Source organism: Haliaeetus leucocephalus, unplaced genomic scaffold, assembly GCF_000737465.1.
Source record: "Haliaeetus leucocephalus isolate CR32 unplaced genomic scaffold, Haliaeetus_leucocephalus-4.0 Scaffold173, whole genome shotgun sequence".
NCBI classification, from domain to species: domain Eukaryota; kingdom Metazoa; phylum Chordata; class Aves; order Accipitriformes; family Accipitridae; genus Haliaeetus; species Haliaeetus leucocephalus.
In genome coordinates, this window is record NW_010972609.1 from 2,757,374 (window position 1) to 2,771,112 (window position 13,739).

General features: G+C 39.8%; 1 protein-coding gene across 2 annotated transcripts in view; it reads left to right on the forward strand.

Annotated features, from left to right (window-relative positions):
* Positions 1 to 13,739, forward strand: part of NELL1 (NEL-like 1 (chicken)) — a 293,636-nt gene that overhangs the window by 22,302 nt on the left and 257,595 nt on the right. For both annotated transcript variants that reach the window (XM_010563709.1, XM_010563710.1), the window contains one exon: positions 2,286 to 2,436. In XM_010563709.1, the coding sequence (XP_010562011.1) occupies positions 2,286 to 2,436 (151 nt within the window). The remainder of the gene's footprint in view (positions 1 to 2,285; positions 2,437 to 13,739) is intronic.

The window sequence follows — 13,739 nt, forward strand, 5'->3', positions numbered from 1 at the left end:
TAATTTCATTATCTATGCATACAATGATTTTAATCAACAGAGAATGAATGTAAGGTATTGCACATGCTTTTGCTGTATTCATGACTATGGAGAGGTGGTAGAGTATAACACAATATTTAACATTATGTTTCTAACTGGAGTAGTCAGTGCATTGATTATTCATTCATGATTCCAACTAGAGAATCGTATATTTTTGTTTAAATTTTGGTGGATAGACGGCAGGATGCGGCTTTATATCTGGGTCCCCCCGTAATGAGAAAATGCTGGACTTCGCAAGGCTTGACTGAAGTTTTAACATATATGTTCCACTCACAGCACTGCCTATGCTTTCATGTGAAATAATTTTTGAAAGCTTTGATAAGTCGTATTTTATTTCTGGCAATACAAAATTTTGTAAGATACTAAGGTTCTTAACCTTCAAAACAAGGATAACTATCTTCCAACTGTCAGCTCTTGAACATTTTATCTCTTGAGTCTTACTTGTGCCTTGGAACTTAGTACCAGTGGATTGTCTGTCTGTGTAGATAGCAAACTGGATATTGGAGAGCTTACTGGTATATGGGATAAATAGTTTTGTGTCTCCTGCGTCAGCTTTTTTTAAAGAAACTAGATAGTATTTATGACCAGTAATAACACCTGCTAGGTGAAGATAATGATACAGATAATGAAATCTTGCAGGTAAAGACAAAATCTGCTCTTCTGTGCTGCATTGTTTATCCCTCCATTCCCCTTTCTGATGGCAGTGGAAGCGGTTTCTGTTCTTTGAAGCTTTATCCTCTGTTATGATAAAAGTGGCGTTGGACAGACAAATAGCTTGATGCTATAAAGTGGGCATTGTATTTATTTATCGGGTGAATTTGAGCCTCTGGCAAAGATTTTTAAATGATGACTAGTGATTTTTGATGTCTAATTTGCAGTACTTTTTAGAGGTGAGGTTTTCAGAGTACAAGTGTGTTAGGCATTCGGAGTGTGTAGGCTCATTTGGAGGGCTTAAAGCTGCACAGGAAAAATTGGGGCACCCAATTACAATACATGCTTGAATACTTTTTCCTTGGAGTTTAGTTTCAGTCCATGGCATTCCCTCAGTAGTTGCATTTCTGAGTTTCAGGTTGTTTTTCAAGCCAGTCTCTCCTCTTTCTGTCTGCAAAGCCTCATTTAATGACACAATGTTGGTTGTGGGTTTGGTTTTTTTTTTCTGCAGTGAAATTCTGAATTGTAAATCTCATCACTCCTTTGTGTGTTACAGCATTCATGCTGGGTGAGATTATCAGGACTCAGTAGAGTTACATGGTTTTCTACCAGCTGAGAATTTGTGCTGGCATTTCTGGCTTCAAAGTAAACCTTTCGAAAGGAGGCACACCGGGCTTCTAATTGGTTGTGACATCCAGGAACGGCAAGTAGCACAGGTCTTGCAAATGTGTGACAAAGGCCCAGCGTGAGAGACATGGCAAGGGGTGGGAAGGTGAAATGCCGTGATTTCTTCCTTTTGTCATTAATCATCTTTTGGAGTGATGATATATTGTGAATAAAAGGATGAGATAAAAATGAATGAGGTGGGAGATGGCGCATTTGAATCTTAAAAGATCAAGTATGAGAAGGCATGCTGCCGCTTGGACATCAGCAGGATTAGCGAGACTGAAATATTTCTGCATCTGCCTGGTCAGACTGTAGTTTAATAAATATTGTATGAGCTGTCACACTTTGCTTGTTTAAACTGAGAAATCCCTGAAACGATAGTGGATTGCGAGTGTGTTTTGTATTTATTTCTCAGGCAGAAGCACAGCCGTATAGCATTATTAGCAATAATACATCTCTGCCTTACACGGCGCAAGGACAGGTTTCCTCTGATGTACGATGGAGAGGTGGTAACGGAGTCAGTGGTAAAAACTGAAATTGGAGCTTGGTGAATTATGTTGGGAGAGGCAGTACCTGAGATTTCTCAGAATTTAGGAGCCTATTTATCTGACTGCAGCACACCTTATTTACAGCAACTTAATCTGCTCACAGCAGACACAAATGGCTCAGCATCCTGTTAAAAATTCTGTCAGAAAATCAGTAGCTGACCAGTTGTGAACTTGTCAAAGTGACAAGTGGGCATGCTGACAGAGATGGCACTTGGGTTTTTTCATTGAACAAGTGCAGTGGTGGAGCATGGTAGATGACTCTCAAAAATGAAAAATATTGATGGGAAAATGAAAAATGTAGTCTGAATCCTTCTGACTTAGCATTTTTACCGGAGTGTTGTTTCTCTCTTTTCTTCTTTTTTTTAAAAATACAATTCTTAGATATAGAAAGAGAAATCCACGCAGCTCCCCATGTGAGCGAGAAGTTAATTCAGCTCTTCCGGAATAAAAGTGAGTTCACGTTTCTGGCCACACTGCAACAGAAGGCATCGACTTCTGGAGTTATACTGTCCATCCGAGAATTAGAGCACAGGTAAGAGGAAATTGTTTCTGTCTTGCAGCAGTAGCAACTTAAAAGATACCGAGCGCTCAGTGGTCCGTTTTGAGAATGTGTTGAAATAGTAGGTGTAAAATCTGACATGCAAGTTAAAGCCTTTCTTCGTAGTTTGCAATTTGCTACTTTTTGCTAGTTGTTTTTTTGTTATAGGAGGAATGCATTATTTATCGATCTTGGTCCGTAAAATAATTTAACTTGAATGGAAAGATCAAAACCAATGTAGTATAGACACAATGCACTTTGGAAGTTACAGACCTTGTAATGCAATTTCCCCTACTAGTTTATCATATGCATTTTGGAGTTTGCTTTTTCATAAAGGTTAAACTTACATGTTTCCTGCTTCACTATGTTTTATAATATTTTAATATATTTTCTCTTTTGAGATTCAGTAATTAAGCTATTAAGCTATTAAGCTACTTGTGCTTCTGTATGGTGATGTGTATTTTTTCTTCCTGGCATAAATACAGTATACTCTTACTGCGTGTGTGTGTGTCTTCCACCCCCCCCCCCTTTTTTTTTTGTTGTCAGTGTAGGAGGAAAAAAAGAGGTCTCTTTCATTAGCTATGATAGTGGCAGACATCAGTTTATTAAAAAAAGCGTACCTTGTATTATGGCCCATAATACAATTCCAGTGATGTTTTGATGTTTGAAAGTGTGTGTTTTGTCAAAAAGTCTCCTACTTGTAACTTTGTGAATGCTTTTTTAATAATTTCTTAGGGCTCAAAGGACCTTTGTATCTAGTCTGACTTTCTGTTGTAATACAAGTATAGGACGTTCTTTGGTTGCTCCCATTTCAAATCTAGTACCAGTCATTCTGCAGCATTTCTTTTAGGGGAAAAAAAAAATTAATTCTATTGGTATTTAATTTTGTTAGTCATGTACATGATACACAACTGTTAGCCCAATTTCTTACCTTTTGCTGAGAAGGGAGAAGGCAATGGCTTTATTATGACCAAATCATCAATGATGGCTTTTGCCAGTGCAACAGCAGAGATGTCTGGACAAGGGTAGTTAAGGGGAGGATATTGCTACTTGCTTATTCTGTCACCATACTTTTCTGTCACTTCTACTTTCTTATTGGTCTTTTACTTTATTCCTTCCTTCATTTTTCAGGCCGTTGCCTCGATACATAAGAATATTGTTTTACGTTACGCAGGGATCCATCCCTCCAACTTTTCCTGTTTTCCTCTGTTTTCCACTCTATCATTCCTTTTGTCATTTGCTTTTTAATTCCTCCAAGCTTTTCCAGGCCATTGTAGCTGTCTGAAGTCATGGTTAACGGGATCAGTTTGCCACGTTAAGGGATATTTTTTTGCTGTTGTTGTTTTTTTTTCTTTTTTGAGGAAGAGGACGTTGAGGATAGCCATTGACAGAGGAACACTGTCACATGTAGGGACACATGCCTGCACTTGGCAAAATCCAAGGTCAAACTAGGCAGGCAGTGATGATTACACAATGCAAGGCACGTGGATTTTTAGATAGGGCCCCTTCTGAATTTAGCTGCTTAACTCCTCTATCTTGACGGGCAGGGACGGAGGCTCATAGAGGGATGTGCTATGGCAGGGGTAATCTTGATTGAACAAAATAGGCTGCTGATGTCCTTCTTGGCACTGAGGTTATCTCTAGTATTGCAGATTAATAGACATGTGTTTAAAAATATATGTAGTCGAAAGATTGGGTGCTAGTCTCACTTAAACCTTTGCAGCTCTGTGTAGTAACTGAGGTAGTTTCAGGCTGTGTAGCTCTGTAAGAGCAGAAACAGGCATATGCAGTGTTGCTAATGGCTGCTGTTACATTCTGAGTGTCAGATGGATTACTGCAATTAGCTGCTTTTCCCAGACTCATTGTGTATCACTTAAAACAGAGTCACTGTTTGTTTCTCTAGTTTCTTAAGTTGCTGCTTGGACCTTGATAAGGGTAGTGCTTTCAAACCCTTTGGTCTGCGATGACAGAAATTAATAAAGTGGATGACGGTGGAGAAAATACTTTTTAACATTGATGAGGAGTAGAGCGCAAAGATTTGGGGCACTACTGAAGAGGACCTTGCTTAAGTTATGATCAATGTAATAGCAAAACTTTTGGCTTGATATTTTTTTGATGCTCTACCTGCTCAGGTCACTCTAGTCTTTTTAACTTTGCATGTGAACTGAAGTGGGTGCAGGCCCTTGACACAGGGGAAGCCTTTTCTGGATTGTTGCTCCTACTAAGCTTTTGATAATTATCGTGGTTCTGTTCTGGTGACATCCAGGTTTTTTGTCAAGCTTTTTTCAACATTCCACGTGTCTATGAAAACAGACAATGCAAAGAGAATAGTAGGAAACATCATTATGTTTCAGCATGATTAACACCTATGGGAACAAGTAAAAGGGTACATTTATTACCTAACCATCATAGTTTTTGACTTTGGAAAAGCCAATCATGTTTTTTAACTTACCAGCATACCAAAAAGTGGCAAAGTTAAAAGTTCGAGACTTCAGAACGTGCGGGAGGTCAACAACACCTGAATAAAAGAAGCTGTGTTATCTGTTGATATAAGAGTTCATATCTTTATGGGAGGCGTCTTTTTTGTTACACACAGATTTAATAGTTGACAAATAGGTTTTATTCCAAGCAACAAAAAGGTGTGTGTATATGTACATTTACACACACACGCGCATATTTATGTGTGTGTCTATATATATATATATATATTTTCTAAGTTACATATGCCAGCATAACAGCGTAACTAGTTCGAAAGGCAGTTTTGCATGATGTGTGTAGTGGAGCTGATCGCCATAAAGTAGTAAGACATAGAATGCTTGGTTTATATTTCATTTCTCTAGTAAGCTGTAGCAGGATTTTATTTTCTGTTAATGGCATGGAACTCTGAAACTAAAGGCATTAAAATAAGATGGACACAACTTTTCTTGAAGTCAGTAATTGAGATATGATGTTTTGTTATACTAAATGGATATTTTGCAACAATTACTGTTAATTTATATCATCAGTTGATGCACGAGATTTCTACTACAATGATGATAAATGCATCTTTGTTAATATTTTATCGTGTTGAATCAGCTTAATGATGATAAAGACTTTGTTTTCATGATCCAAATGTATTAAAATACAGCTTGGAAAATGGAAGGCTTAATTAACACAGATTAAGTCTAATTGAACAGTCTGATAGTATGTGCAGACTGTGTACATAGTTATCTGGCATACAGTGGTAAATCTGAAGATTGTAATTTTTTTCCTAAATTATAGATAACAAAATGTGATACAAGATGGACAAATAAGTTACTTGGGCATGCAGAAGGCAGCAACTATTTTCTTTGTTGCAGGCTTATGCTAGCCAGTTCTTCCTAGATCTTTGTGAGCTATTTTGCTCACAACCTTTGACTCTTCAGACCACCAAGATGCTTGGAAAAGGCCATCAAGATATTTAAAATACCATGCATAACGAGTCCTTATTTCAACAGTGATTTAATACGGTTTCATCTGAAGTTGTCTGCCTGCTCCTTACCTGCTTTGGCTTTGCATGGTCCAAAGCCCAAGAACATAAATTAGATGGAGTCAGCGTTGCCTTTGTGCTCTTGGGTTGGAGGTATATTGATGGTTCCTTCCCACTGCTGGCCAAGATCAGTATCTGGAGAAATCTGTCAAGGATGTTGAGGTACCCATGTTAACGTACTTTGAAACATCGGCTTTCGCCAAAGGAGCCGACTGATTTCCTGACTAGTCTGGGGCACAATTTAAAAGCAACTGACTGCTGTAAAATTTTCTTTTCTTGGTGATGTGAAAACTGTGCCCCTTCCAAAAAAAAAAAAAAAAATTAGGCATAAACTCTTCCTGTACTTTGTCTATAAAAACAATGAATTACAGTGAGTGGGAAAGGAAAGCATTTGTGTACTTCGAATGCATTCTAAGGGTTTTGGTGCTTGGAAATGACGGGTGTAAGGCACCTGGAAAACAGTGGCGAGCATTCTTTTGGTGAATGATTACCCCACTGATTAGCTTATAACGTTTTCAACCATAATGACCTTTTAATTGCTTGGGGTTTTTCTGGAGGTAGCCACCACTGAACCACTACTCGTTCGGGTCTAAGCATGGTAGGCTTAAGGTATCAAGAATTATTGAGTGTGAAATGATTTTTCTGCTAACGTACAAATCTGAACCTCCTCAGATCACATGAGTAGCACAAGTACGCATCACCTGGGACTCTGGTACTTACCTGAAAGGAACTAAGGGGAAATACAATCTTTACAGTATGTTACACATAACAGGTAGCTGGCTGCCAAGCTGTCATCTGGTCACGACGTGGGAGGTGGTAACTCTGGATCAGGTTTTCTAATCTTTCATCAGGCAAAATTCCCTTTGACTTTTTGAAAGTAACCCGTTGGGTATTTGCTTGCTCTGTAACAAGCTGCCGTACAAAAAAAAAAGATTTTCTTCTTAACCATTGGTTTATTTTTGCAGAAAGCAGAGAAATTGGGCATTGTAATGCAGAATATGCAAAACTAAACTAGTAAGCAGAGGAGCCATTATCCATTAATTACCCATAAGAAAGAGGATAATACCCTTATTGACCTTTTCCTCAAGGTCTCCTTATGTGCATTTTTCAAGGTCCCAGAGTCTTGTCCCCCCTGCCGCCCCACCCTTCCCAAAGAAGTCACTGTTGCTTTTGTTACTCTTACTAGTTACTAAAGAGGCAGGATGAAAAGCTGTTTTGTAAAATGCCAAGCTGCTTATTCTTCCCGACTGTTTTGTGTCCCCCCCATGTCTGTCTTCTCTGTTTGCTTCATGTTTATTAGTACTATATCTGTGTGTTGTCATTCTTTCTGAAGAGTGTTTCAAAACGGGATAGAACTAGGGAGCAAGTAGTAAGATTAATGTTTCTAAGGTTTTCTCACAGGGAGCGCTAAAATCTTTATTTTTTCTAAGTTTTCTGAGTTTTTTTTCAGTTTTTTTTTCTTTGTTTTTATGCTTATAACTTATGTCTAGGACCTGAACTTCAGAAAATTTATGCCCCACCAAGTATTTGGAAAGTTGTAAGCTAGTTGTACTGATGTGGTGAAACGGTTTTGCCGAGCGGAGAATTTGGCTCTTCGCTGTGTACCGGCAAGCTGTGCTGATATAAATATTCAGGGGGATTCTGATAAATGTCTCTGGCTCATAGTGAAAGATATTTGTTCCTAGCAAGTCGGTTTTGGGTAGGGAGGGGAAACAGGCATGGGACTCTAGTACATTGTTGATTACTGCCCCGCAGTGACACCGTGAACAGCTTCTGAGACTGTTGAGGGGTAGATGGAAAACTGTGTGTTCACAAGTAACAGTTGGAAGGCTACCAGGCCATAATATGTTTGATTAAAACACAAAAGGGTAACAAGCTAGTTAAATTAAACACTGAAACCTAATTAATGAAAAGAAACCTATGCAAGTGACTTCTGACCCTAGTTGTAAACCTGGAAGATCAGATTTACTCTATGCTACATTTTAGATTATTCTCCGCAAGATGTGTATATGCATATGGGATTCCGAGATGCGCAGTATTCAAGAAGGGAAGGAAAAACTCTGCAAATGTATCCATTAACCTTTTTCTTTTAGGGTAAAGGTCACATCTTCATTAATATTTATACGTAGAATTGCTAAACTGGAAAGCTGTACAGAGAATATAAAGATCCAGCCTTACTTCTGTCCCTGAATGAGGTGATGTGAAATATGTGAGGCATCTACCCACCTTTTTTTTTTTTTTTTTTTTTCTTCTATAGTGGAACAAGCAGGTGAGCTTTGTTTCTTCCAGAATTTTTTCCTTTTTCAGAATTTTTCTTCCCAAAAGGTCTGTCGAGATGTAAATGCAAATAGAATTGGGCCCACCTGTTTCTGTGTGTGGGGGCTAAAGTATGCAAAAGAGGAAAGTGAAGAACAACTGTTATATTCTATACATCTTCCACAGATTTAAGTGCTGTGAAAGATGAGTTAGTGGTTGAGGAGCTACCTTCCACCTTGTGGCTCCCTGCTGAGAGCAGGTGTTTTATGTACACTAGGCTGACAATTGTTGTCTCTCTGCAGCATTAACATGCTGCTGATAACCAGCTGTTGAAACACATTGATTGGACCTTGTTGGCAATTGGAGCAGAATGGCTGACAGTTTGAAACGCTTTCAAACTGAATTTGGACAGTGCAGAAATGTTGTGGTCAGCCAGGAGCAGGATGTGCGGGTCCCCCAGGAGTCTTCTCCAACATGCTGAGTTAATTCTGTTTGCTTGTTTTATGACCCTCTGATATAGGCAGAGCGCCGAAATGTCTCAAACTTACACTGAAGGCAACTTTCTGAAAACTGTGTCCGCTGAATTTGGGCTGCTCGTTAAGAACCTAACTCTCCTAGTTAATACGATGGTTAGATGTTCACAACATGTTACTCATAAACGGTCATTTGCTTGGTTGGACGTTAGGCTGGGTGATGTGTCTGGTTTTGGGGTTTTGTTTGCAGTTCAGTAATGATGCCGGTGTTGTTTCCTTGCCCGAGGTACTGCCTTCTGAAAGGGAGGAGGGTGGCAGAGCCTGCCCTCGTGCCCGTGGAAAGCTGCCAGCGCTCAGGTGGCAGCGGAGAGGGAAGGAGGGGAAGGAGGAGGCCTGCAGGGCAGGTGGAGACTGAGGGTGTCCAGAGAGAAGCAGGGAGCAGACATGTGGCTGGGCCTTGAAAAAGTGGAAAGAAAAAGATTTTTTTTTTGCTGGTAATCTAGCAGAAATGTGTGGAATTTGTCATAAGAAATCACTGAAAAGTGCTGAATTGAGAGTGAGATCAGAGGGAAGAACCTTTCTTGTAAGGACACAGCAATTAGGGTAATTTGTTTTCAAATATTGTAGTTTGACTCAGGCGGCAGACCTCGTTAGTTTAAAAGGCTACGTTATCCTCTTTTGTTTTATTAAAATCTGGTATTTAGAGATTGTGGATTTGTGGATCCCCTGAGCTGAGTTCTCGCTGCAGTGATGAGCGTGAGGGGGGAACGGAGTGGACTGGGGCTATGCACTGCTTTGGTTACAGCTCTGCTGGGGGCTCTCTGGTCACACTGGCAGCTCCAGGCTTCTGCGTACCCACAATGATCCCCGAGCTAATGCCAGCTTGGACTCCCAGGTTAGCCTTAAAAAAATCAACAGCACCCATTCAGAAAGTCTTCAGATGCAAATGCTTTGTGGACTGCAAATGGTCCACGGGTGCACTGGGGAAACTAACCTTTAGTCAAGGGTTGTGGGTGATGAGCCCTTCAAGGACTGTTTCGGAGTGTAACTGTGGATTGCATTCCTTGCTAGAGTTACAGTCATAGTGTGAGTAAGTGTGACTTGGTTTTGGAGCGGTGATATGTAAAGAAATGATTCTTTTCTTTTGTCAGGTTACTTTTCTGTCAGACTAGTTCGTTGGGTTGACGAACCTTACTGCAACTGAATGGCTAAATCTGATGCAGAGGATGAGGTAGGAATAAGCAGGCAGGAGAGTGAGGCCATCTCTTTCAGGAGTGGTTATGCTAGACTGCATCCCAAACTGTGAGATGAGCCTCTGCTTTTTGTGAGGGAATAAAATCAAATTTCTCTGATTACTTGGCAGCTTCTTGCAGGTACCTACCTTTAGTAGAGATGTCTTGGTTCTTGTAGGTGTTTGTGTCTATATGTGTATGAGGACAGTGGCTGGGTTTTTTGTTTTGTTTTGTTCTGGTTTTGTTTTAGATGCTCAGGAGTCATGACATCACCTTACTTCAGATGATAGACTCTCTTCTGTCCTGCTGACTGTGCCAGCTCTGAAGCCTGCTAAGATGCTGTACTATTTTTAGGTGCAATGTGGTACTACGCACTTGGTTTACTATGAATAGGAGAGAGACCGGGTCTTTTTCAGGTAGTAGACAGGTAGCAGCCACAGTGAAGATAGATTTTTAGACATATGAAATGGAAACAAAAATGCTTAAGGTCAATCCTTACAACACATGCCATGAAAATGAGTAGCTGCTTTGTACCAGCTCTGACTCCAGCTGTCTTTTAGCTGGCAGGCAGATGTCGGGGTTACTTTTTTTTCTTTATATGATCAAAGAAGAAAGTAAATTTGTATTTGGATGACCTTTGCCTAGTCACAGGTACACAAATGCATATTTTGAGCATCATAAATGCTCAATGCCTTGCAGCCTGCGTGCCTAGCTGCCATGTAGAAGATTTGTAGAACAAAAGACAAAATGTTTGTTATAGAAAATGTCAGTGTGGGTGTTTTTGTTGCTAAATGCTTCAAGCTAGGCTGATATAACATGATTCCTGTTGTCCTTGGAGTGGTCTGAATGGAAAAAATGAAGTTGTTTAATTGACTGGATTTAGTTCCTTTTGTTTGAAATGAAAGGACACAGATGTTTGAAAGAATCCTGTTCAGGTAGCCAACAGCACAGTGAAATTGAACTTTCAGGCTTTTACCTGAGAGGTTTGAAAGAATTTAGTATTAAGTTTTGGCTTATTTTGGATTTGCTTGCGTAGGAGGTATACTTTTGGAATACAGTAGGTGATGATAGAGTCTTTGTCTGGGCAACATATGGGATTCAGCTTTTGCATTTTCTTTTGTAGAAAGTTAATCTGATTTTTCAGCAAGATACCTTCATTGTCACAGATGATCCTTCTTCTATTCACAACACCTTTTGTGCTACCCGACGTCAGTCCGATTTTGCTCATCAGCTTGAATGATATCAGTACGTAATCTCTGCCGCAGTAGTAAGTCTTCAATCACACGTAAATGAAGATTTGCCACGTGTGGTTTTGCTGTGCAGGCTCTCAATCTGTCCGTATTTAAACTAGCTTTAAAAAAGTAGCTTTCTGTGGTTTGTAAGTATGCATATGTAGCAGAGGACTAGATCTGTACTCTTGAGCGTGTAAGAGCATTTCTTCAAAATCCAGTGTTTGACAATGCGTAATGCTTCAGAGCTTGGGATCTTACCCTGTCACTTTATAGTAACTAGGATACAAGAACAGTGCCTGTGGAAGCAACTGAAATATTTGCCTTGACAGCTGTAACTTGTTCTGGTTTTGCATCCATACAGAACTGTGGTGACAACTGCAAGGTGAGTGTTTACTTCTGTTTGAAGAGATGCATCTCTTGTTTCAGAGGCACTGCTTTTGCTCTGTATGGCTTCATCGACGGTGGTGATGGTCTTGGGCACGTGCCTGCCAGTTTATCTGCAGCAGAGTGAACCCAGTGCCTGCTCTGGGCCTGACTTGCTTTTCACCGGGGAGCGTTAGAACAAGATCTCAGTTACTTTCATGTTGCTGTCCAGGCTGAGCCGCTTGGCAACATGACCAAAATAACAACGTGCAGTGTGTACCACTGTGCACACGGACTCAATTAGTGGTAAGGAACAGTGAAAGGCCAGAACTGTAATGATCTGTGATTCATCACAGAATCTCTGTAGATTGAAAATCCTGAAATCTGTGTGATAATGGATGCAGATTTGTTGGCTGTTTGTCTCCGAATACATCAAGAAGTGTTTCTGTGAAGATGCTAAAGCACAGTCTTGCCTGAAGCCATTTTTTGTCATTAAACATAATTAAATGTTCTGATATTCTGCTTGGCACGATGCTCTTGGAAATGAAAAAGCTATGTGCGCAAACATGGCCAAATAGGCAAATTGTGCAGAAGCTTCTCGAACTTCTAGCTGATGGCATCAAACGGGCTGGTCTGTGAACTTTCCTTGAATTTGTTTTGCCATAAAAAAATATAAGAAAGCGTGTCTTGACCATACTGACAGAACTTTCCAGAAACTTCTGTTCAGTAACAGCCTCATCCTTATTATGGCAGCGATTTTTTTCCAGCAGTTGGGAGACCTGACACCGTAGTGTTGCTGCAGCATGTGGAAGGTGAACGGTGCTTCCATCCTTGAACTCCTGTGGTTTTGTGACCCTCTCCCACACAATGTTATGCAGATGCACAAGTGTTTTGACTAGATGGCAACCCCAAGTTTGTACATATTCACAGGGATGCCATCTGTGCCTGCTGCCTTGCCCTGGGACATCTGTTCAGTAGCTCTAAGAGCATCTGCTATAAGTGCTGGTGCTGCTCCTTCAAAGAGGCTGTGGGGCTTCATTTGGCACTTGATCAGGGATGACGGAAGTTGTAAAATCAGAATGCTAACTCGGCTTTATTTATGTTTGAACGTGATAAAGGGGAAGATTTCCAGAACTGAATGCAAAAAGTAGTTTTGCTTTAGTTCTTAGAGCTCTTATCGGAGCATTTAGTCAGCATTGTGCTTACCAGATGGTGCCCTGTCTTCATTGTAGTATATTTTAGTGTCTCGTAATAGGTGTTAGCATCATAAAGATCAGAACAAGAAGTGATGTATACATTAAAGATATTCAGAAGGACACATATCCCAGAGCTCTTTTTGGGGTCGCGTCTTATTTGGGGTCTGTGAGCCCTCCCTCCTTTGGCCACTTCCACAACCTGACAGTGGTAAAATTTTTGAATGGAATGTGGTGGTGTTTGTCACAGGTTAAGATCGCTGCTGTGGTAGATATGATGAATAGATGAATATGTTTCTTTAATGCAGATGGTGGATTAAGCCAACTCACCTTATAGAAATACTTTGGGTTTTTTTTCTGCTTCAGGTGTCTTACATGATCTTATTTATTGTTGATAATGACTTTTTCAATTTTTTTTGTCATTACATCCACAGCAGCTCTTTCCAACTTACAGTATACTTTTAGACACCTTTTTCTCCTGATCTGGAAGTGAAGTGAGCTGTCAAATGCACAGTTAAATGTTCACTATGGTTGTGACTAAAAGGAAAAAAAGAGCAAGCGTTAAACATCACTGAGTCAGGCTTTATCGTCTCATAACAGTATTTGTGTGCGAGGTACATAGGGGTCGCAAAAGTTATCAGAAAGAATTGTAAAGCATCTTGAGTGGATTGTGGAATAATATTGTCTTTCTGTAAAGCACGTTGCATGATCTTAAAATATCCCAACTTCTTTGATGACCATAAAATTGATCTCAATTTAGCAACATGTTTTTCTTTCTTTTTTCTCTTATACATTGGGATTTGAATGAGACGCTGCGGACAGACCTATAAAAAGAATTTGAATTCTATAATTGTATAAAAGAAGTCAGCAGTAGCTTACGTGCTTAGCAAATATGAAAATTCTAGTAGTGGGAAAATTTCAGCCAAGGTCATATTGCATTGCTGTTACATAAACAGAGGGCTTTCTTAATACATGTGTTCTGAGAATTTCATCTGTCAAAATGCATGTTAATTTGACCATGTCTGTTAAAAAAAAAAAAA